This window comes from Anabrus simplex, chromosome 6, assembly GCF_040414725.1.
Source record: "Anabrus simplex isolate iqAnaSimp1 chromosome 6, ASM4041472v1, whole genome shotgun sequence".
Lineage (NCBI taxonomy): Eukaryota > Metazoa > Arthropoda > Insecta > Orthoptera > Tettigoniidae > Anabrus > Anabrus simplex.
The window spans coordinates 96,508,908-96,535,393 of record NC_090270.1 but is presented as its reverse complement, the minus strand read 5'-3'; the positions used below and the strand labels follow the sequence as shown (position 1 = coordinate 96,535,393).

The following is a 26,486-nucleotide window of genomic DNA, read 5'->3' as shown; positions in this document are numbered from 1 at the left end:
TATACGCACTTGCATAACTGTTGACAAACCTCGCGACTGTTCTTTTATTGGGCCATGTAATCTTGCTGATAAGCCTAGGTCGAGATCTGTACATTGAACCGGAGTTATATATTTACAAATAAACAAAGCGTTCCCCGTATTTGTTATGCACACTGACTAACGAGGAACCTACCCCACTTCAAGGCAGTGAATATGTTGTTGAGAAAAATTCAAACTTAAATGCAGCATTTAAGTTCAAAGAAAGCTTTGCAGTTAAGTATTTCTACAATAAAATTAAATATACATTTTTTTACCATCTAGTTGAAATAAATGCTTGGACTGTGTATAAATCCCATGGCACTACAGCCCTTAAAGCGCCTTGGACTACCAAGCGACCGCTGCTCAGCCCGAAAGCCTGCAGATTGCGAGGTGTCGTGTGGTCAGCACGACGAATCCTCTCGGCCGTTATTCTTGGCTTTCGAGACCTCACGGTTAGATAGTTCCTCAATTCTAATTGCGTAGGCTGAGTGGACCTCGAACCAGCCCTCAGGTCCAGGTAAAACTCCCTGATCTGGCTGGGAATCGAACCCGGGGCCTCCGGGTTAAAGGCAGGCACGCTATCCCTACACTACGGGGCCAACTGGACTGTGCAAAGAAAAGTAAATTAATCTAAGTAATCGTATAGTTCGGCGTTATAAAGTATCGTACTGATTTTGCACAAACCCTGTCTCAGACTGGAAAGCGGAATTTCAACGAGGGAGACCAAGTTCGGACATCACTGATAAATGTGGAACAACATTTCGAGGGTTTTCAATCCCACCAACTGATGTAAAGAAGGATTCTCGCGAACAGTGACTACTGAGGAAGGAAAATCTCACAACATGCAAGTTGTTCTTATGTAAGGAATATAAGGTGAACTGATATCTGAATAGATAGAAAAAACGTTCCAAAGCTTTTCATGCTAATCAACTGGAATTAAATTTATAACAATGTTAAGTAAAATGAGCACTGTCTAAAGGCAATGCTTTGTCTATGTAACCATTTTTCTCTGTCCTCAGCTCCTCATTTCATTTTATAAGAACCATAATGAAGACTTTATGATAAGTCTTGAAGGAAGTTTTCCTCGGTCGTCCTCGGCCTTTCTTCCGCGTGATTTTCACTTCATAGATTGGTAAGAAAGGTATTATGTCGCAAGATGTAGCCAGTGAAGTTAGCTATTTTTCCTTGTATCGTTAACATCAGTTCTTTCTTCCCTCGAATTTCTTGCAGAGCGCTTTTGTTTGTTCTCTTTTCAATCCACATAATCCTTAGCATTCATATCCAGACCCAAATCTCAAACGCTTCCAGTCATTTCCAATCCTGATCTCTGAATGTCCAAGATTCACAGCCGTACAATAGCACATTCCATATAATAGAAATCACAAATTTATGCCTAATTCCAATATCTAAATGTGTACTTATTAAAAGATTTCTCTTATTACTAAACGCCTCTTTGGCAAGTGCTATTCGCCTTTTTAAATCTTTGCTGCACCTGTTGTCATCGGTGATCAGACTTCCTGGATAACGTAAACTGGTGACTTGTTCCACTATCTTGTCAGCAAGCTGGCTGTTGGTGTGAATTCGTTCAAGATGTTTACCCGCAACTAATACCTTGGTCTTCTTAACATTAATGTTTAAGCGTGAATCTGACAATGCTAATCACAATACATTCAGTATCTTGGACAACTCTTTCTCGGAGTCTGCTACAACTGCTATGTAATCTGCATATCGAATGCATTTGATATGATGTCCATTTAGGTTCACTCCTTTGATATTTGCCTTAAACTTACTTGTAGCTTCTGCAATGAATACATTAAAAAGGTACGGTGAGAGAGCATCCCTGCCTTACACCTCTCCTGATTTTTTTTTTTTTTTGCTAGGGGCTTTACGTCGCACCGACACAGATAGGTCTTATGGCGACGACGGGATAGGAAAGGCCTAGGAGTTGGAAGGAAGCGGCCGTGGCCTTAATTAAGGTACAGCCCCAGCATTTGCCTGGTGTGAAAATGGGAAACCACGGAAAACCATCTTCAGGGCTGCCGATAGTGGGATTCGAACCTACTATCTCCCGGATGCAAGCTCACAGCCGCGCGCGCGGCCAACTCGCCCGGTGCCTCTCCTGATTTTTGCTGTCTGGATACTTCCTCCAATATCTACCATCGTCGCCTGTCTTTTATAGAGTCGCAGTATCAGCCTCCTGTTTTTACCGTCCAAATCTGTAGCTTTGAGAAATTTTGAACAGTTTGTCCCAACTCATATTATCGAAAGTTTTTTCAATATCTACAAAATGTATTTTTTAAATCTCAAAACACTCACGAGCACGGACATTTCTTGAGAATGAAGTGCTGTAGCACCCTATGCAGCTAATTGCACAGCTTTCCATGCTGCCTAAAATATGACTATTCAATGACAAAATATATTTTCAAATATTTTCTGTTGATTATGCATTATTTTCGGAATAAGTTATGCATTTAAGGGTTAGCAGTACCACACGATATCCAGTTCACATACGCAATATCAGCTGCTAATATAAAACCCAAAAGAAAGGTTGAAAATTTACCCTTTAGGTTGTGCCAGATGTATCTGACTATAAATTTCCTGTTTAATAGGTGGTTTATAGGATCGGTCATCGTCGGAGTTCAAAAGTCATCGAGGCAGAGTTCTTAACTTTTTCCTGAGTAGCAAATGAGGATTCATGGTACTAATAAAAATAGGGTAGACTGTGCCAGGAAATGGACGTTTCTTTTTTTAACGTGAATATCGTCGTTGCCGGGATAATACCTCCTTTGTGATAATAGAGTTATATTGAGCTGCAGCACATACATTATGAAGAGCGAGTATGCCTTGGCTATATTAACACAATATTGCAACTTAGATGACAGAACCTTACCGGCCAAAGTTTTAAGCTAAAATATTTCACATAGGAGGTTTTGTCCCGGCAGCGACGATATGTCCTATGAATGGAGAGAGTTCACTGGAACTCATATCCATGTCTACATCCAAAGGCAAATAAATGTCTGTAATGCTTGTACTGGTATGAGGCTGAGTTGCGTCTTAGTGCTTACATTTCTTACTCTCTGTATGGTGTCTGTTGCGTTCGGTACTAAAAAGTGACACCTTCTTGGAATCGCCACGAGTTCATCTTTTTTCCAATTGTCATTTCCTGAAATTTCGCTGAATTCCCCATATGCCTCGTCACTGATAAATGTTTGCGCCTTTTCTTTTGTATTTTCGTCTCACAGTTACTACAGCGTAAAAATGTTATAATTATTTATAACTCTTTCAAGATGTTTGATATAGTTCACTATGTTTCAAGTGCCATATCCGATCCCCCAGACGTTGGCGATCACCCTGGAGAAAGCGCCCGTTTCTTTACCTAATCTGAAGGGATGTTCGGTGTTGTTGATGACAGTCCAGTCCTTGATGTTTTGGAGCTATGACATCGGAGGTCTACCAGCTCCTTGCTTGTCTTCTATCTTGTCTTGTAATGTCAGTTGTAGTAGCTAGTACTTTCTACCTCGTAGAACACGACCTCGATGATGTTTCCCAGTTATCGCTCAGCTTTAGCTCTCCTTAAAACATTATTTGTTACAAAATTTCTCCAGGGTGTTCAAAGCATGTTCTTGTATAACCACATTTAAAATGCCTCTAATCTGTTCATAGAGGAAAGCTTTGACAGACTAGGTCTGTACTCCATAAGGAAGTATTGAACTGATATAAGATTTCAACAGCGTTTGTCTGGATTTCAGGTTTAAGTTATTATCATCACAAAATGATGACCTCATCTTTTGGAAAGATGATCTAGAAATCTCAGTACGACGTATGATCTCTTTTTCAGGATTGTCTGTTATGGAGCTCCCAAGGTATGTGAACTGACTTATTCGTTCTACGTATTGATAGAGGCTTCTGTGTATGGTGAAACTTTTTGCCAAATTTTGCCATTTAAAAAAGTTATTTCGGTATATTTTTCGCTACTGTTACTTCATATCGTAAATAATTTTGCAAAATTTTATTTCTATTTTTTGTCAATAAAAGTTAAACCAACAGATAGTTGATAGCATAATTGCAGTAAAACATATTTTAATTTTACTTATATACAGAAAACGTGCGAGTTGTATTCCTTCTGAAAGCACATTACATATACCAAAGCACGGATCTTTGGACACGTTTTACGTGCCAGCTTAACAAGCAGGGCCTAGCCTACTTTCATAATTTACACATCAGTCTGAAAAAGATAAGGGATAGCATGAATTCTATATTAATGGGAGTCAGATCTGTTCTCTTGTCAGACAATATATTAAAATGCATTGAAAATGACCTCTCACTATCAGCATTACTAACTGGGATCATAAAGCCTTTATTGCAGCTTGCAAAAATTGCCCATATTCTGATTTCAGAAAAAATAAGAAATGCCAATCACATCAATATCTTCACCTGTTCAACACGAATGCAGGCTCACAGGTACGGGACACAAACCGTATAGCCAACTCGCTGGGTGTGAAAGTTATCACTCCACTAGAAAAGCGACTACTTAATAGCAGAAGTTTGAATTTATTTCAGCATTGTACTAATACTGTATTACACACGTAATGGATAAACAAAAAGTATTGAACCGGCCCAAACAACATTTTTGCCTTTGAATTCGGGACAGTCCTGGTTTTCCGGAACGTATGGCAACCCTGTGTTCAGAGACGGATGCTTTCCGTACCACCCAAATGTAAATTTTTCCTCGTTCTTTTATGGACAAGGCTTTCCAATAGCAGTTGATATTGCGCATATGAACTAAATGTAGTGTGGGACATTTAATGGTATCAGCAGCAATGAGCCTTCCCGGACTCATGAGATTCCTCGTTCCGTTCCGATTTAGTAAAAATCGTTAAAAGGACATACAGGCTGCGAACATCACGTACATATTGACAGACATGTTTCAACCCACTACTGTCTTTGAACGAGTATGCTACGCGATAAGTGTTGCAATTTAAACTTACGTTCAGGAGATTGGGGGAGTGGTATCGATCCTCAACATCAAGAACCCCCATTTTCTCACCAGGAAAATTCTGGGTGCGTAGGCCTACCTTAAGTAAGATCATGATCACTACTTCCCTAGTCCTAGCCGAAAAAAAACCACATCAGTGCTAGTGAAACGTTAATCTATAGAGTATAAGAAGTTTGTGTTCAAATGGTTGAGCGCACCATCTTCCGAATCGTCGTACTATTGTAGTTATAGATTCAAGGCGAAGTCGGAAACCGATTCCATTCCATATATGGGCGAGGAGTTACTGAAGCTCCCGGACCAGCGTAGATTCTTATTCTTCATAAATGCATCATCATCATCATCATCATCATCATCATCACGTATAAGAAATGTGTGGCCATACAAAGAAACATACAAACATGTATTTAAGTTGTACAATGCCTTGGCCAGATATTTGTACATCTCAAATGTATCGCTGACCTGATACGTAGACGGTGTTGATGATTAGGGCCTATTGTTTTCAGAGGAAGTGCAACTGAAAAACCGTCATATCTTAACACTAATAAGAGGAAAAGAAATGGAAAGGACCCGACCCTTTGAAGAATTAGGATGTCGGCAAAAGAAAGGGAGAGGCTATGAAGGGCTTGAAAATGAAACATCGCCTAGGCCTAGAAAACCTAACAGCATCGAGGTCGTAAGAAAATAAGAGTCACCCAAGGTCTGATAGGAATGATGGGAGTGAGGAGCTTGGTACAAGTAAATGGAAGCAATGTCAGACTCAGACACCCTCTCTCCCAAAATGACAGTTCAAGGGGCTTCCCCGTTCCTTCTCTTCTAACGACAGACTGGGCATACCACCCCAACCTACATCGGGAAGGATTCTTTTAACTACCTGTTTATTTACGCCAAGAGGTTCTATATGTATCAGATAATCTATGTTTCTTTTTTGCAGGTGTTGAGGATTTCGTTCTTCAGCAAAGAGGCATCACAATTCTTCTCCTCTCTTGTTCACGACACTATCGCTACCAGGGAGCGAGAGAAGATAGTTCGACCTGACATGATCCATCTGATGAAGGAGGCCAGCAAAGCAGGAGAGATAGATTCAGACAAAATCAGTGAGTCCAATGTTCACATTAATTCAAATTCTTGTGTTTAACTTCATGTTGATGATATGTGCCTCCCTCCCGGGAAAGAATGCACTCCCAATAATCGCTCTAGTCAATAATGCGGAAACGCACGGCAAGTTTTGCTCATACCAACGCAGGATGCGGGTAAAAAAAAGGAGGAAGCGAACTACAATCTCTACCAAAACGTAACTGGGCACCTGCTCACAATCTTTCCTCGGTGATTATCACCCCGTTAGAACCTCGTAGTGCTTACCTTTTTCGGCTATAACAGCCCCATGTCCGGCATGCTCTCGACGAGTGCATGCAGGACATTTACCGCGATTCGTAGCCGTTCCTATTGCAACCATTCAGAGAGTTAGACAATGGATGTTGGCCGCTCCTCAAAGATATTCTGTTGAGTGAGGTCGGGACTTCAGGCCGGCCAGTCCAATTGGCGAACATAATTGCCGGCGTACTACTTCACAGTAGCCTCCGAAACATAACATCTAGTATTGTCATCCTGGAGGTCCATTCCGTAAAAACGCCACATTGTTGCGAGCATTTCATTATCAAGAATGTTACAATATGTCTCTGTGTTCAGACTGCGAAGAAAAAACGCCAGCGGTCCCACGCCGAAGTACGAGAAACAGCCCTAGACCATTACTCCACCACCACCACCACCACCACCACCACCACCACCACCACCACCACCGAAATTCCTGGTTGGTACTATACTCTCCGGCAGAAGCCATTCCCCGAGTAGACGCCACACACATACACATCCATCGGACCGAAATAATGTGAATCTCGACTCATCACTTCACAGAACCGATTTCAACTGCTCCGGTGTTCAGTTGCGACGGTCAAAATACGACTTGAGTCGCCCAGCTTTATTGTGTTTCGCGATATGGGGCTTATGTGCTGCTGCTCTTCCGGAATATCCGAGTTGATGAGCGTCTATATACAATTTTCCAATGGAAACAAATACTACTGCAGCTGCATGAAACACCTGTCGAATGCAAGCACCGCCACTGCGGTATCTCTGCAACCAGAAGGTGAATAATCATGTTCTTCCTCCATGAGGGTTTCCTACCGCGTGAAAGTAAATTACTTTAGTGAAACTTTTCCACGACCTTTTTTTTTACGGCGAAAGGGACTCGTTGACTGGATATAACCTCTTGACTTGTAGGTGAGCCGTGGCTGGTTGAGTCGATTGTCGATTCATGAAGAGGTGGCAGAAACATCAGGGGAGCGTATTCGTCTGCGAATGGAATCCTACAAGTTGTAACTTCAGTAACGTGTTACGGAACATAATAAGATACAATCTATTATGCGAAACCGTAAAGCTGTATTAATTCTAAACAAGTTCGATTTACCAGCTTGCCGCATGAACCTCGCACCCCAATTTTTAAGCTCTAATGTTGAGAAGAAAGAAAGTGAGTTATATACGAGTGAATACGGTCTGCCTTGTAATGAAGACCGTCCACACATGTGATAAGATGATTGTTGTGATCTCAAAGTCTTGGGCCACATTTGCGACACTGCTCCTTCTCGAGTTTCTCAATTGGTTAATCTCTCATCCATTTCCAAGGCCATTTAGTCGCTTGTCACTCTATGAAACCAATTGATCATTTGCAACATAAGCCTTAACTGTCCGGCAACTTCCAGCGAACAGCTGCTCTTGAACTGCGCTTATCCTTGAGGAGTTACAGCCTCTTACCGAGTTGATTGCTAAATACATTATGGCAAAGAAATTTCATATGAACTTGTGTGTTATTTGCTATATAGTTACAACGATTTGGAAGTTGTCTGTAAAGCACTTTTTTCTTTAGTTCGTTTCGCTGGAAAGGTAAAGTAAAATTAAATGATCTCTTCACGAATAATCCTATACTTTGAAAATAGATCTTTCAACTTATAACAATTTGAACTTTTAAACTAGATGTATTAATTAGCACAGTTCCATTAAAAAAAATGAAGTTGGTATTGATATCTCGATTTTTAACCATCCCATGGGAAAACGCAGCACATTTTTTTACGAACCCCTCACTACCATATGAAAACAGCGTACGGGTACCTTCAATGGATTATAAGTTATTTAGCTGTAACAGCTGAAGCAAGTGAAAATGTTCGCCTCCGTAGGCCTCACAAACCTAATATCACAGGGGTCGGAAGAGAACAGAAGTTGACCAAGGGAGGTGAAATAGAAAAGATTAAAGTGAGAAGAATTGCACAAGTGGAAACAATACCAGCCTCAGCTAGGACCCCGTAGTCGCCAACCCTAGTTCCCAGGTTTAAAGCCCCTTTAAGTCGTCTCTTGTGACAGGCAAGGAGTACAGGGGGTTACGAGCAGATTGAGGCGGAACCGAACTCGCTAACTTGGGCTCAGAAGACCATTATTATTATTATTATTATTATTATTATTATTATTATTATTATTATTATTATTATTATTATTATTATTATTATTATTATTGGCTTATTTTGTATGGATGGTTCAGGTTATGAATTCGCATTATACATACTGTAGTTAATTAATTACAAGGTCTTAGTAATCAGATGTTTATTTTCTTTCTTATGAGACGTTCCTAACTCCTTTACTAACTTTACAAACATACTAATCTGAATTTAACTTGAAAAAATGAAATATCTGCATTTAAAATGGAAATTATGAAAATTAATATTCATTAAATAAAATACACAATCGTCAAACCTTGTATTCACACTTCTTACCTGCTTATTTACACATACGTTATTTGAAGGGCGCCAGCTACCACTCAGTGCAGCAATAACAGAATGAGAATCTTGACTATCTCTAGGGTGTGGGGTAATAAACTTATTTTTGACGGCATACCATATCAGTTCTAGGAAAAGGAGATTGGCGTTCGGTTTCCCCATTAAATTTGAGGTTAAGATATTTTACTGTCATTGAAATAATACTATGAATTCATCTGATAGAACAAAATATATTCTTTAAATAATTTCAATAAAATAGTGAGAACTGCTGCGATTAAAACAGATAAGAATATGAAATTATGACATTGCAACTGAAAGAAACTAGGCATGAATTTGGATTCTTCTTGACCGGACATTTAACAATGTATACGAAATGTATCCCTCACTGTTTCACTTGACTGTACCTTCAACACTTTGAGTGTAATTACGGCGTATTCCTAAGATCTGGTGTTTACTGTAGATGTGTCACGCCTAACTTGGTGATGCATCCTTGTGACTGCTTCTTCGCCATATTATATGACTTATTGGTAAGTCTGCACTGTATGACCTCATTGCAGGTCTATCCTTCTATGACTTCGTTGTAAGCCTTCCCGTCCGTATCTTCAACTAAGTGACCGACCAACTTTAGCCTCACCCTCTCAATGACAAAAGACTAATGGTTCACTGAACCTTCTCCATCTCGTTCACACTCGTTGACTGACCGACTTAGGCCTCTGCTTCCAATTGAATAATCTGACTGACACTACAAGATGCAGCCACCTTTTATAGACGTTGGTTGACGCACCTTCGTAACCTCCAGAAATAACTATAATATACTCCCACCTCGCGACAAATATTGCATGTAATGGTGAAATTCCCTGGGGCTCCCTGTAGGTCTCTCCCAGCAGTGAGCGCACCGCCAAATGAGCACGATGACGTAGCCATGACGTAGCAATGACTTTGCATTTACTCCAGCAGTATTGCACAATGTAACAATGCCACATCCAACATCTGATATATAACAATTCCCACTGTGCATGTCTTTAATGTTAATCTACACACACATATGTATGCATACAGTTAACTACAATCATGCAAGCGATAAGCATTGCAGAATCGAACTGAATAAGAATGATAATATAATAATAGTGATCTCACAGATAAAATAATAATAATAATAATAAAATAATAAAGATATCATCTTGTAACGGGATTTGAACCGTTACACTTAATCAGTTTACCCTCCAGGTGATCCCACCTCTACTGCCTCAAGGGCAGTGTCCTGGAGCACGAGACTTTGGGTCGGGTCGGGAATACAATTGGAAAGGAGGACCAGTACCTCGTCCAGGTGGCCTCAACTGCTATACTGCAGAGAGGCCTTGTGATGGGATGGGAAGATTGGAAGGAATAGACAATGAAGAGAGAAGGAAGCGGCCGTGGCCTTAAGTTAGGTACCATTCCGGCATATCCAGAAAAGTGGGAAAATACGGAAAGTCACTTCGAGGATGACTGAGGTGGGAATCGAACCCCTCTATTCAGTTGAACCCCCGAGGCTGAGCGGACTCCGTTCCAGTCCTCGTACCACGTTTAAAATTTTGTGGCAGAGCCGGGAATAGAACCCGGGCCTCCGAGGGTTGGAAATCCGATTTTATATCTAATTAAATTGTCTTAAAGAATGGATGAAAGAGGTAAATTATAAACCAATAGATTCTTTTGGATAGATTGTAACATAATGAAATATATACTAATCTGTCCTAATTTCTGAAAAGTAACAGCAAGTGTGTAGTGTTACGTGATTGTTGATATCGTGACCATAGCCATGGGAGCTCTACTTTGCCGCAGAATCCGTTCTGTAGCAATGGAACGTGGTATTTAATTTCAAAAGTTCCACCATTTCTCAATGTTGGGACTAATGGGCGTGCATTTACGACGATATTGAAAGTAGTGTTCATGTGTTATTACAGAGCTGGACGAAGATGACATTGCTGCACAGGCGATTCTTTTCTTCTTTGCTGGTTTCGAGACAGTGACGACTCTCATCTGCTTTTCTACCTATCTCCTGGCAATACATACTGATGCTCAAGAAAGGCTGCAGCGAGAAATTGACTCTGTGCTTGAGGAACACAACGGGGAGTTGTCGTATGAGGCACTGCAGAAGATGAAATATCTTGATATGGTCGTAAATGGTGAGTTGACTCCAGACAGACTCCTGGTACCTTATAAAGGAAGGGGGTCGATTTGAATTAAATATAAGGAAAAATAGTGAATTTATAAGTATGAATTACCATATATATAGTTAAAACATAACTAAGAAGAAATATTTTAATTTAAATTTTTCTGCCCTCTCTTGATGACTGACTGCAAATGCTTATCTTTACACCCCGAATTTTTATTCTGTAATAGGTTAGAATGCATACTATAGCTCATTCCACGTTAAGAAAATATTTCTCTTATGGACCTACAAGGAGTGCACGCACCCCCCTCTGAGACACCCATATTTTCTCGTTATTAACAGATATTATACTGTACTTTGTAATGTGTTATGAAAGACAGGTAAAAAGGATTAGGCATTTTTGCCCGAAAATAACTACATAACATTTTCTTTTTCATAAATACGTTTGTAGGGAGGAAGCACAATGGCGGGAACAGCCATCGTTTCGTTGCCTTCCTTCATTTTCCTTCTTCTATGTTGCTCTGGTACTAGCCTCCCTCACTCTGTGAACCGCCGGGAGCTCACTTCTGTAGTGAAGTCATCTACAGTATTTATTTATTGCATCTGTTTTCTAACCTTTATTGCCTGGAGAGATTTATTAAATGCAATTTAATGCATCCCTCAGCCCTCGAGCCCATACAAATTATTTGTCTATTTTCTCCCCCAGTTCGCCTTACACTTCATTGTTGAGGATTTTTTATGTGCCGTAGTTTACCTATGATTCTGTACAAACCAAAAAATAGCCCCTTGTAAACCCCCGTCCCCTTTAGTTCATAAAAATAATTTGTAGCTTAATTTATTCCGCTTTTTTGCTTGCACATAAATACTGACTTCCACAAATTTATGTGCCGTCATTTTTCCGTGATGTTGTTGAGCACAGCCGTTCAATATGGCAACCCTGTTGTCATAAGAGCAATACTGTTTTCTTAACACGGAATGACCTATAATATTTGGTTATTAGGAAGTGTCGACTAGCACGTCTTCCGTAATGTAGTGAGAGTAACATAAATCCTAGGGGTTCTGATGGGCCGAACACCTAACGTATATGCAAAGCTCATAGCATAACCGTTGTGCAGTTGTGTATACTTGTTACCCGCCTCAGTAAGTTTGCGTTCTAATCTAGTACTGCCTAAAAAACCGGGCTCATATTATATCAACATATTATACAAATAATTATTTTCAAGTAACCTTTGCATTTTTGTCCCGCAGCTTGATTTTTTTAAATTCTCAATTCAGGTAAGTAGAAAATAGGTTTAGTTGTAATATATTCCTCTCCGGCAGGGAGTCGAAAAATTTAGAAATGAGATTTCCTTTTCCGCCAAGGCACATAACCCTGAGGTTCATTCGCCCAACACCATAAATGATTAGGCCTACCAAGCAAATTTCTGAGAGAGCAGTCTTCGTTTTCCATTCCTACAGTGGACCTTCATGGCCTGTGAAAAGGTGGCTTATTGCTTTATTTCACTTTGTATTCTTGTTTGTTATGCCATTATGTGAAAACTACTGAAAATAATTTAATGAAACTCAGTATTTATGTTGTAGAAAACAGGATTCGAACTCAGATGATACATCATTTTTATTAAAGTTGAATGGATTTGTAGGACAGAGGACGATCTGAAATGGAATTTTCAAATATCTCCTTGATATTAGTCCTATCGAAAAATTGTAACACATACTGTTAAAAACGTAATTTCCGGTCTTTTATATCTGACCCTCTGACGACGGGTGAGGACAGAGTTTTCTGCAATTTTAGTTTTCTACTTATGTTTCTCAAGTCCTTTTGTGTTACACAATATTTAGCTACAAATGTATTTTCACATATTTTTTGAAGTCGAAGTAATTTCTATATAGGCTATACAATACTTTGAAGGAGCAAAAAGTAAAGGTTTCCATCTTTCGTAACCTCGGCACTTGTGGGATAGAGCGGTTATTCTTATGCTCGGTCGCCTTTGCCCCCAGAAATTAACCTGGGCCTCATATCCGGTCATTCTCATGCACTAAGACGAATGCCGGGACAGTTCCTATTTTAGGTCACGGCCGCCGCATTCACCGAACATCACACCACTGCCACAAATCTCCCTGGCCTGAGAGGCGGCGTTACCCTGTGCGGGTACGGATTGGAAATCTTTACGCACCCACCCACTACGCAGAGAGACGGTGTTGTCCTTTAGGTGGCCCAACCCACCCCATCGGGGTGGGGAATGAAAGCACAAGAGAGCACTTGTTGTTTGTGAACCGACTTTACAGCTCTGCATTCGGGAGGCGAACCGATACGAGCTGATGGAAGCACTCTACTCGTTGTCTTCATCGCTCCGATCCGTCTTACATCCACTTTGCAATGTAGTGATCACTTCATTTGAGAAGCATGGAGAGGATGGGAAATAGTCAAAAGAATAAACTTTATCTAAACTGACCTATGTTATGTTTTGTTTCGTCCTTCCTTAATCACTTTCCTTTCAAGTAGAGGAGTGATCAAACATGTTACTTATTTACAGTAATTAGACTTTTCTCTTGTTTTCTGTATTTAGAGACACTCAGAATGTATCCACCTGTCGGAGCAGTGGACAGAGCTTGTGTCAGACCTTTGACTATACCAGCAACTGATACACAACCAGAAATCGCCTTTCAAAAGGGGGATATTATCTGGATACCGATCATTGGCCTTCATTATGACCCTGCATATTTCCCAGAACCAGAGAAATTTGATCCTGAGAGGTTCAGCGAGGAGCGTAAGGATAGCATCATTCCATTCACATACATGCCCTTTGGATTAGGACCTCGCATGTGTCTAGGTAAGTTAAAAGTTTTCATATATCCAGAGGCTGTACCATATCTTATTTATGCTCACCAAGGTAGATCAGTTTTTATCGCTTGTATGGAAGCAGACATAATTTTCCATCTCTAGTTGTTAAAAATGAACGATACCCTAATTATTTAACCTAGTCTTGATCCTTTTCTTCATGCCCCTACTGACTTGGCAGCATTCAAATTACACCCACATACGGCGCTACTTTCAGAATAAGGAAACTCACTCTACTGTAGGAGTGTCGTGGTTTTTGGATTTTTTGTTCGTTTACAAGTTGCTTCAGTAAATATTGTTACCGTGTTTTTGCGGTAGTTAAGCATGAAAGAAGGTGCTGGGTGGTGAATAGGTCTCAAGCTACTAAAGAGAAATTAAATTTTAAAATTTAACGAGGTTATATTTTCTTTTCAAAATTAGATAACAACAAATAGAACAGGTACTTAGTAGCCGAAATACAACTTGAAATGTACAATTACAGGGATTAAAGAATTTGGGCTTCGAGCCCTGAAAACACAATTCTTGAGCAACTAGCTCAACTTTACGATATACCAATTTCAACAAAAGGGGCAGAAGACCCCAATCAAACCCTGGAGCCCTTGCTCCAAATTACACAGCAAAGCCTCCTCGAGGCATACAACTCTCAGTCTTAGACAAGAGCCACTCGCTCTTAAAGTTAAGCCTCTCCCAGGCCACACCAAACTCAACTTTCAAGTTGTCCTCAAAGGACATATACACAGGGGTAAAATACCCAACCTACTGAGGTCTATTAGGTGAGAAAAGATTAATACATGACCTCTAAAATACAACTTGAGAGGAGGCGAACTTGCACTCCTAATACACTTTGCTTAAGACCTACTTGGCACTAGGCCGTTAATACAAGGGCTAATCCCATACTACAGAGGTGACTTAATGGCAATTTACATTACATTACGGGAGAATTGGTTGAGAAAAATAAGTTCACCTCAAGACGATGTGAGTGGGAACTCGAGAGGGTTAGCACTCTCTATCCCATAATGTAGCTTTACAAGAGAATGGAAGAAAAGAGTAGTTACATTTTAGGAAAAGGTTACATGATGGAAAACGCTTCGAACCCGCCGCGAGAGTTAAACTGCCGACCTAGCAAGAAAAGAAGATATTAATAGGCCATTACCTGGTGTTGAACGGCTGAAGAAGAAAGAGGCGCTTCCCGCCTCCTGCTATGTACTTAATACACTGAAAGATGGAACAGAAGTGGCCCGGAGACCCTAAAATCAGCAGTTTAAATACTCTCGTAGAGAATTCTAGGCGTTAGGGGAAAGAAAACACCCTCCCACAAAGATTTTATTGGGTAGGACCCCGCAACAGATACAAGTTGGGGGAAGATACCCCTGATTGGCCAGAAATTCATTGAAGAAATTCGTGATTGGATACATTCAAAGCAAGGGGAAGAAAGGGGTAAATATTGCCAACTTAAACAATGATAGAAAGAAATTTAACAAAGAACAAACTCCTGAAATTAAATTTTCTCCAACAAAATAGTTCTTTGACTCCGCACTAGGTTGCACTATTGTTGATCTTCAGTAGTGTCCTCTAGAAGAGAAAGTTCACACTTCTTAATACAAGCAAAACAAAAGTACGTCGAAAATGACACAGTTCACAAACTCAAAATTTTCCACGTGGTGACATCTTCTGAGAAAGTAGAGAATTAATAGAATAGATAAAGTTCAATCTTCCTCCAGAAGAGGAGTTTCAACTGGCGCAACTTTTAAATAAACGGTGTAGAGGTGTACCGCCCGGTACAGACCTCCCCCCCCAAAAGTTCCTCCAAGGGGTAACACAGAAGAACATAAGCTTTGTTTCCAAAATAAGGTCCAAGTTTTGATGTTGATATTAAGAGTAATTGCGGAAGCATTTATAAGATTTTAGTAATTTGGTTGGTTGCAATTTCAAAATTTTGTTGTTGCAGGTGCAGTAAAGTTTTTCTGTTGTAGTAGTTGAATTTCTGAAGATAAACCTTTAATGCTTAAAAGTGAAGAAAAGTTTTGCAATGTCCACCAAATATTGTTGTTAAATTCCCATATGTAGTTATCTCTTATAGTAACTGTCCATGTAGTTGATGTAGATGAAGTTGGATGGCCGGACCGGCCGTTGCAGCTTGCGTCCAAAGGAGGCCGCTCGGACCCCTTAAGTACCCTGAGATACCGCTCGCCCGCACTATGAGGGGAGCAGAGGTGTAGAAGCACGCCGCGCCCGCGGTGAACATATACAGGCTGCGGGCCAGTAGCAGGACGTGCGCCGCACATCAGCCTTGGCCGGGAGGAGAGTTCCGGCTCGCCGTGCACATGTCGTCCTCGCTGGAGAGGAGGGGGCCCATCCCCCTCCCCAGTCGCTGCACGGCGCTGCGCGGCTGCGGGGGCGCTGAAACATTAAAGCTAGGCGGCAGAATTGTGTTGGACAATCATCTTCTTTGAGGGTACAGGCTTGTGGAGAGGTTGAGGGGCCAGCGGCGTGTAGATATCCATGGCATTTACTATTATGAAGCCACAGTGTAAGGTGGAGCAGGAGACGGGAGCGTGGTAATGGCCGTGGCAAGAACAGGATGGCAGTTTAACGGGTCGGGGCAGGTTTTACATAAGGCTTACATCTAAAACCAAAATATTACAGAAGGGGCAGAATGCCTTAAAAGTGAAACTCAAAAAAAAAAATATAACCTTCATATCCTTTCAAAATACTATGAAGCAAGTTAACACAGAAATTACACCGGTTTCACCTGGGACAGGTGAACTCTAAATATCCTCTCGGTGGCTGGATTACTTAGCAATAAGGTAACCGGCGTAAGAAAATCGAGAATGATACAAGGCCCATGAAATCTGGGGGCAAGCTTGCCCGCGGGAACAAAATTTTTGACCATAACCTGGTCACCTACCTTCAACGTGGTGGGTCTCCGTCCACGATCATACCTTTCCCTAACCTTTTCATGAGACACTTTAAGATTAGCTTTAGCCTTCTTCCAAAGATCTTTAATGTTATCCGGATCTATTGTCTCGGGTAGAATGTCATTCAAAGACCAGAGGTTAGAGAGCGGCGAGTTGGGAACAAACTTGAACATCAAGGAAGCTGGAGTAAACTTGTGAGATTCATGAACCGCCGAATTCAAAGCAAAAGCTATCCAATGCAGGGACGTGTCCCACCTGGAAGGATCTTCATGATGATAGGCAATGAGTGCGGACCTGAGATTACGGTTAACCCGTTCAGCCAGAGAAGGTTGAGGGTAATAAGCAGAAGTAGTTACATGAGAGATGGACAAGTCAAAACAGAATTTACGAAATAAATTTGATGTGAACGCCTTAGCATTATCAGATACAATATATTGACACGGACCAAAGGAAGCAAAAATAGAATTTAAGCAGGTAATGGTGGACTGAGCGGTAGCCCGCTTAGTCGGAAATAACCAGGAAAATCTAGTAAAACCATCTACACATACAAAGATAAATTTGTTGGCATTTCCCTTCGACTGGGGGAAGGGTCCTACATAATCAATATACAGGCGTTCCATGGGGCGCGACGCTTGATGAGAAGACAAAAGGCCTACTTTAGTGGACATGGTGGGTTTACTGAGCAAACAAGATTTACAAGCTTTTACAAGTTCACGGATTTCGCCGTCCATACCTTTCCATATGAACATTTCACGAATCTTTTCACGAGTTTTAAAGATTCCAAGATGCCCCCCCAATGGGGTCTCATGATAGTATTTGAAGATCATAGGTACAAGAACCGCTGGAACGACAACCTTCATCATCTTATCATGCCTCGATGGGCAACATAAAACACCATTCCTCAGAACATAAGGGACGACCTGTTCCCCAGATGAAAGGGTTTCCATTATCGGACCCAGCGTCGGATCTTCACGTTGGTATTTCTCAATATCCCTAAAGAGCATGGGAGCATCAGTTAAGATGGCATTAACCTGAGATAGTATGGACTCGGAAGGTGATGAACTGTCGACCGGTTCGTGGGTCTCTACGTCGTTATGAAACATACGGCTGAGTCCATCAGCAACAACATTTTCGGTACCTCTGATATGTCGTACATCAAATTGGAAAGCAGAAATACGGATGGCCCAACGGGCTATACGACCAGTACGACGCGGCCTACCTAAGACCCAGCTTAAGGCTTGATTATCTGTCTCCAGGTCGAATTTGACATGTTCCAGATAGAGACGGAACTTTTCTAAGGCGAATAAGACTGCCAACCCTTCGAGCTCATAGATGGAATACTTGGCTTCTTGAGCCGATAGAGTCCTAGATGCATAGGCGATGGGACGCCTCCCTAGTTCAGTCTCTTGAAGAAGGACTGCAGCTACAGCTGACGACGACGCGTCCGTTTGGACGATGAATTTTTTCGAGAAATCCGGCATAGCAAGTACAGGGGCATTACAGAGAGCTAATTTAAGGTCTTCGAAAGCGGCTTGTTGAGAAGGTCCCCACTCGAATTTGATGCCTTTCCTACGAAGAAGGTTTAAGGGCGCCGCTCTATTAGCGAAGTTAGGAATAAACTTCCTGAAGAAATTCACCATACCAATGAATCTAGCGATACCTTTAATGTCCTTGGGAGGTTTAAAATCACGGATGGCCTGTGTTCTAGAATGATCGACTGCTACTCCATCGGGTGACACAATATGCCCTAGGAATGACATAGAGGGCTTAGCAAAGGCAACCTTGGACAACTTGACAGTTAACCCAGCCTTACGAAGGCGATTCAGAACTTCTCGCAGATGATCTAGATGTTCTTCAAAAGTCTCGGAAAATACGACGACATCATCCAAGTAGTGATATAAGTACTCAAATTTTATGTCGGAGAAGACCCTATCTAGTAGCCTAGTGAGCACAGCTGCCCCCGTGGGGAGCCCGAAAGGCACGCGGTTGTATTCATATAAATTCCAGTCCGTGGCAAACGCTGTAAGATGTTTAGACTCCTCGGCAAGGGGAATTTGATTATAGGCCTGATTCAAGTCCAAGATAGTGAAGAACTTGGCCTTTCGAAACCATGAAAAGCAAGAATGAAGGTCGGGAAGGGGCACAGATTGCAACACCACCTTCCGATTGAGAGCCCTGTAATCAATGACAGGCCTGAAGCCTCCTTGGGGTTTCGGGACTAGAAAAATAGGCGAAGAATACGCTGACTTAGAGGGCCTAATAATACCATCCTTCAACATCTGATCGATGATTTCTTTCAGAGCCTTCATTTTAGGTGGAGATAGCCTATACGGTGGAAAACGGACAGGAATCGAATCCGTAACCTCAATTTTGTATTCAATAAGGTCAGTAACACCAAGAGAATCAGAGAACACCTCGGGAAACGACTGACACAGTTTGCGAATACTATCAGCCTGCTCCTCAGGCAGATGTCTAAGGTCTAACAACATCTCATCCTGGGTAGGCGAAATAGAAGAACATGACACAGAATTACACTTTAATAGTGGTATTTTACAACTAGAAGCAAATTTGAATGTGCACGACCTAGACTGGAGATCGAGCACAAGACCAGTGTGAGAAATAAAGTCCGCTCCCAGTATGATGGGGCAAGACAAGTGTTTAGCCACAAACAGTTTAATTTTCCAGGTAAATTTAAAAATACGAATTTTGACCAGTACGGAACCTAGAATTTCTAATGGAGATGAATTAGCCGAAACATATTGAATACGAGAAGAGTCATAGACAGGTAGTTTACAAACAGATTTCAATTTCGAGTACCATACAGCCGAAATAATGGAACAAACACTGCCTGAATCTAATAGAGCTGTTATAGGCTCGTTATTTAACTCAATCTTAAGAAAAGGAACAGGTGCGGGGGTATCCGCCGCAATCCTAAGACACTCTTTAGGGCATTCAAAAGATGAATTTGAAGGCTGGTCGTTCTCTGCATTTACAACCTGTTTACTAGGGGCTGAGTCTCGGGAATATGGATTAGTCGGCTCAGCCGACGCCACTAGTCACTTTTTATTATTGGCATAGCTGGAATTTGCACCAGAAGTTGAGCAGGAGGGGGTGCTATTTGAGTTTGGGCAATTCTTGGCGATATGTGAGAAGGCCCCACACTTAAAACAGCCTTGTGATGACCCTGCTCCATTCCTTGTCCCACTTGACTTGATCAGAGGACACTTATTCCGCAGATGGTCAGGCGACCCACAAGCATAACATTTACGGGGATTGACTGGTCGGCGAGGTGGAGGCCGAGTGTTACTAAAGGAAGGCGGGGGTTCTTTCGCCACACGCAAGGAATCGGCATACCTAACTCCTTCCGCAGAGACGGCTAATGCTTCCAGTTCAGAGAAGGTTTGCGGGCACGCCGCGAAACACAAATATGACCTGTAGGGTGGTGAAATCCCTTCGACAATAGCTTGCACGATCTGATCCTCAGGGAAGTGGAGAGCAAACACCCTAGTATAAAACTTAATATCTTGGATGAAGTCTGCCAGGTTTTCATCCAAGCGCTGTACCCGATAATAGTATTTCTGAATAAGGGAGGACCTGGCCCTAGCCGGGATGAAGTTAGCTAGCAAATGGGCATGGAAATTCTCAATAGAAGATTGCTCGGCGATGGCTCTAACTATTTTGTCAGATAGGACACCAATAGCATAAGGATAGATAATTTGCAAAATTTGACATGGGGAAAGAGAAAACACAAGGGCATGATCCTGAAATTCCACTAGAAATCTTAAAAATGAAATTACGTCACTGGTGGTGTTGACGGAAAACTTAGAGATACCTCTAAGCAACATTGCCAATGGATGAGGCAAGCTGCTGAACCCAGGTGACATAGTCGTTAAAGGTTTCAAGGGCAAAGAAGTTAATTCAGAGCGGATGTTACTCAATGACGCACGGCGTTCAGATTCGTTGTTCGATGGGGCAGATATAGTTTGAGCAGCAACGGTTATCCTATTGACTTCTCCCTGAGGAGGCTCTTCCTCGTTACCTACATTCACCGCGGCGGGTTGATCAGTTTTGGGAGGAGCTTCGCCGGTTAGCAATTGAGTGACCTTATTAGACAATTCAGAAATAGTTTCAAGGAGCGTATTAGCTTGCTTCCTCTGAACGTCATTCACCTTTAGAGACAACAGATCATTAACTCTATTTGAAAAGTGATACAGTCTGCCTTGCACACGCTTAATTTGATTAGGAGATGGATCATTTTCATCAAAAAAACTAACTACAGAAGCTAGCCCAGTAATATTCTCCGTGATCGTGGAAAGAGAGTCGTCAATTTCTTTCTCTCCCAAATTGGGGACGGAAATGGGCAAATCAAGGGACTCTCTAAGCTTGTTAGTGTCTATTGCAACCGTGCCTCCAGATTGCACATTTCTAATAGTCAATTCATATATCAACTCCTCCTTGCGCAAATAGTTAAGAAGGAGAACATCGCGAGGGCCGGGCATGATGACAGAACGATTTTGAAAAACTCACAAATGCCAGCAACTGAGAAAATGGTTAGAGTTTGAATTAAAGCAATGTTTAGCCGTCAAAAGGGGCTAAATTGAGACCCATTCAACCACGCTCTGCTACCACTTGTTACCGTGTTTTTGCGGTAGTTAAGCATGAAAGAAGGTGCTGGGTGGTGAATAGGTCTCAAGCTACTAAAGAGAAATTAAATTTTAAAATTTAACGAGGTTATATTTTCTTTTCAAAATTAGATAACAACAAATAGAACAGGTACTTAGTAGCCGAAATACAACTTGAAATGTACAATTACAGGGATTAAAGAATTTGGGCTTCGAGCCCTGAAAACACAATTCTTGAGCAACTAGCTCAACTTTACGATATACCAATTTCAACAAAAGGGGCAGAAGACCCCAATCAAACCCTGGAGCCCTTGCTCCAAATTACACAGCAAAGCCTCCTCGAGGCATACAACTCTCAGTCTTAGACAAGAGCCACTCGCTCTTAAAGTTAAGCCTCTCCCAGGCCACACCAAACTCAACTTTCAAGTTGTCCTCAAAGGACATATACACAGGGGTAAAATACCCAACCTACTGAGGTCTATTAGGTGAGAAAAGATTAATACATGACCTCTAAAATACAACTTGAGAGGAGGCGAACTTGCACTCCTAATACACTTTGCTTAAGACCTACTTGGCACTAGGCCGTTAATACAAGGGCTAATCCCATACTACAGAGGTGACTTAATGGCAATTTACATTACATTACGGGAGAATTGGTTGAGAAAAATAAGTTCACCTCAAGACGATGTGAGTGGGAACTCGAGAGGGTTAGCACTCTCTATCCCATAATGTAGCTTTACAAGAGAATGGAAGAAAAGAGTAGTTACATTTTAGGAAAAGGTTACATGATGGAAAACGCTTCGAACCCGCCGCGAGAGTTAAACTGCCGACCTAGCAAGAAAAGAAGATATTAATAGGCCATTACCTGGTGTTGAACGGCTGAAGAAGAAAGAGGCGCTTCCCGCCTCCTGCTATGTACTTAATACACTGAAAGATGGAACAGAAGTGGCCCGGAGACCCTAAAATCAGCAGTTTAAATACTCTCGTAGAGAATTCTAGGCGTTAGGGGAAAGAAAACACCCTCCCACAAAGATTTTATTGGGTAGGACCCCGCAACAGATACAAGTTGGGGGAAGATACCCCTGATTGGCCAGAAATTCATTGAAGAAATTCGTGATTGGATACATTCAAAGCAAGGGGAAGAAAGGGGTAAATATTGCCAACTTAAACAATGATAGAAAGAAATTTAACAAAGAACAAACTCCTGAAATTAAATTTTCTCCAACAAAATAGTTCTTTGACTCCGCACTAGGTTGCACTATTGTTGATCTTCAGTAGTGTCCTCTAGAAGAGAAAGTTCACACTTCTTAATACAAGCAAAACAAAAGTACGTCGAAAATGACACAGTTCACAAACTCAAAATTTTCCACGTGGTGACATCTTCTGAGAAAGTAGAGAATTAATAGAATAGATAAAGTTCAATCTTCCTCCAGAAGAGGAGTTTCAACTGGCGCAACTTTTAAATAAACGGTGTAGAGGTGTACCGCCCGGTACAAATATAATTGGTAAAAGTGAAGTAAACTCGTGTCCACATACCGAGGTGGCGCAGCTCTCTTCAGGCACACCCCCAGTGGAGGTGAGCTGCATGTACCATTTCAACCACATACCAGCCCTCCTGCCAGTTTTAAATTTCTGGCAATACCAGGAATCAAACCCGGTCCCGCGAGGACGGCAGCTAATAACACTAGCTTTACGATACGGAGGTGGAAGATTAACTGTTAATTAAAGATAATAGGCGGTTTCTGCGTATAATAACTGACTAAAAATGTCTTCAAATACATCACGGAGATAAAGGCCACCTCCAAATGGGTAGAAGAAGTCAAGAGGGGTACAGAAGAAGTTGGAATTACACTACAGATCATCCACAATAGAAGAGAGTTCAGAAGAAGCGTCGACAGTCTAAATCATCTGAAGAGAAGCCACTAAAACGGAGATCCAAACGGATCATTTCCGAAGGGGATGAGATTTTAAGAAAAGAATAGAAGAAATGCCGAGAAGATGTAAGTTATATGCAGTCCATAACTGTCCGAATTCGGAAAAAAAAAATGTTGCTTTACGAATCACCAACACGGATAGGTCTTATGGCGACGATGGGATAGGAGGGGGCTAGGAGTGGGAAGGAAGCAGCCGTGGCCTTAATTAAGATACAGCCCCAGCAGTGAACGTGGAAAACCACGGATAATCATCTTCAGGGCTGCCGACAGTGGGGTTCGAACCCACTATCTCCCGAATGCAAGCTCACAGCTGGTTTTTGAAACCATGGGAAGTCAAATATGACTAAGGTAGTGGTGATGATGATTATTATTGAAGAAGAAAAACAATGCCTGGCTTCTTGGTTGAAACGTCAGTATTGAGGCCTACGGTTCGGAGGTTTTCGGAGTGGATTCATCCTGTCGGATCGGGGATTTTAGCCACTTCTGGTTAATTCATTTGGCTTGAAGATTGAATGTTTGTGTACGCCTAGTGCACCCCTATTTATTCACACAACACATCACACTACCAACCATCACAGAAACACGCAAATAGTGATTATATCCCACCACATAAGGGAAATGAATTTGCCGAAAAACTCTGCAACACATATTGTATCCACGGCCTCATAAGGATGTGGGAAAAGTAGTGAAGAATAAAAAAGGAAATCAATAGGATTATCATCTCCTCTTAAGTACAAAGGTGTTTAAAAAATATGATAACAGGGCTTTCACAGATAAATTTTATTTTTAGAAGCAGATGTAGGGATACACAGTAGCAGGGCACTAATATGCATTAATATTCAACATAGTAATCATTCTCGTTCAAGCACTTGTTCCAACGATACACCCGATGATTACCATCTCTTCGAACCTTCAAAGAACCACCTGAATGGTAAGGGATTCAACGAAGATACAGCCGTTCAGCACGTCGTTGCGACGTGGCTTCAGTGACTGGACATAGATTTCTTCCATGCCGACATCGATGCGTTGGTGTTTGGAAATGCAAGCAATGCTAGAGTTAGCTCGGGCTTCCTAAGACATCAAGCCAACTGAAAAATGACAACAGCCAACATCAACTCCACGGCACTACAACCCTGCTACCAAACTGAATACTGAAAATGTTGGTAGTGAAGTGTTCTGAAGAAAGATCGACTGTGAAATTGGCCCTTAAGACGAAGAAACTGTTTAGTAAAGCATGTTTTTTGTCATATTGTGCCTAGTAAATATAATTTTGTATAGAATAATATTTTGAAATAGTAAGTGCACTCGCGGCTGTGAGCTTGCATCCGGGAGATAGTGGGTTCGAATCCTACTGTCGGCAGCCCTGAAGATGGTTTTCCGTGGTTTCCCATTTTAAAACCAGGCAAATTCTGGGGCTGTACCTTAATTAAGGGCACGGTCGCTTCCTTCCAACTCCTAGGCCTTTCCTATCCTATCGTCGCAATAAGACCCATCTGTGTCGGTGCGACGTAAAGCCGCTAGCAAACAAAGTAAGTGCACTCGCTTTTCAGGAAAATATCCTCATTTTTCATAATAGTCAAATGGTAATCCTAAACACACCTGCGCATGTTAGAAAAATATCTGAGTTTTTGAAAGAGGTCGCATTGTTGGCAGGTGAGAGTGAAATGTGTCGCTTCGAAACATTGCACGGTCAGTAGGTCGCAGCGTGTTTCTTGCGTATGTTGTGTGGGTAGATATTCCCCAAGATAGCATTTAGATGTTTGTTTGATACAGGATGTCTCATAAGCCAGATGTGAGCTCAACATTAATTGATCTAATCTGCACATCTTGTTGGCTACTTATATGACAGCCAAGTGTTATTCATTGAATAATAAATATGTGAAGATCATGCCTCACTATGTTTAGATATTTTTAAAAGCAGTGCATTTTGAGGGAAACTATTAACTTGAAAACTGTATCTATATTGCACAACCTAAACAATATTACAGAATATTTGGAGCTAAATGAGCAATTGATTATGCAAAAGATTGATTGGATCTTACTTGCCTAAATATATCTGTTTGTTTTCAGCTAACCGCTTCGCTCTAATGGAGGCTAAAGTGGCACTCGTGTACCTGCTCTCTCACTTCAGTCTACATGTGGTGGACAAGACTCCAATTCCCATGCGATACAGCACTGCTACGTTTACCAACACATCAGCTACCGGCTTCTCGATCGGGGTCTCGTTGAGAAACAGCGAAAAATCCAAGTAATCAGAGTCTAACTTAATGGAAAACCTACAGTGTATATCAGTAGTCGTGTCAACTACTAACAAAGACCGAAATAGTGCCGCGCATTTCTCATTCGTCAACAGAAGGTTGGATATACAGTATAAAAATACATGTAGTCTGGCTCCATTCATCTGGCTCGGGGGCTGGGTATTTGTGACGTCTTCAACATTAGAATTCATCTTAGGTAAGGCCCCATGCTCACAGTCACGCGAGTTGTTTATAGGGAGTCAACTCGAAATATCTACACCAGTCCTCTTCGGAGGACATAGGCTACGCCATACAGTACCATTACATGTAAAATATATGCGGCTGTATTATTTAAAGAATCCAAATGTATTTTACTCACCCGGTTGTCGATTGTGTACAACGACGTGAATGAAGTTTGACAGTTCAAGGGTGTTCAACACACAACCAGTTCTCGTAATGAAGAAATACGAGAAAGAAACTATTTTAAGTTCACCTTCGAAACAATAATATGAATGGATTTGGAACATACCCAGATGTTCGCTGAAATATCAACATTTAAAAAAAAGTAAATCAATCCTACGCTTTCATTGTCCTAAAAATTTGAATTATATATTTTGATCAAAAGCGAAGAAAATGCCTCTATTTTTTTCAAATTTGCTTTTTTTTTTTTTGCTAATTTGCTTTACGTCGCACCGACACAGATAGGTCTTATGGCGACGATGGGACAGGGAAGGGCTAGGAGTGGTAAGGAAGCGGCCGTGGCCTTAATTAAGGTACAGCCCCAGCATTTGCCTGGTGTGAAAATGGGAAACCACGGAAAACCATTTTCAGGGCTGCCGACAGCGGGGTTCGAACCTACTATCTCCCGAATACTGGACACTGGCCGCACTTAAGCGACTGCAGCTATCGAGCTCGGTAATTTGCTTTTTTTTTTTGCTTTACACAGATAGGT

The 26,486-nt window shown here is 41.5% G+C and overlaps 1 protein-coding gene across 2 annotated transcripts in view; it reads left to right on the top strand.

The window, feature by feature from the left end:
- Positions 1–26,198, top strand: part of LOC136876113 (cytochrome P450 9e2) — an 86,028-nt gene extending 59,830 nt beyond the window's left edge. For both annotated transcript variants that reach the window (XM_067149785.2, XM_067149786.2), the window contains exons 5-8: positions 5,946–6,108; positions 10,776–10,997; positions 13,552–13,815; positions 25,368–26,198. In XM_067149785.2, coding sequence (XP_067005886.2) covers positions 5,946–6,108; positions 10,776–10,997; positions 13,552–13,815; positions 25,368–25,549 — 831 coding nt within the window. In that variant the 3' untranslated portion in view covers positions 25,550–26,198. The remainder of the gene's footprint in view (positions 1–5,945; positions 6,109–10,775; positions 10,998–13,551; positions 13,816–25,367) is intronic.
- The last annotated feature ends 288 nt before the right edge of the window (positions 26,199–26,486 follow it).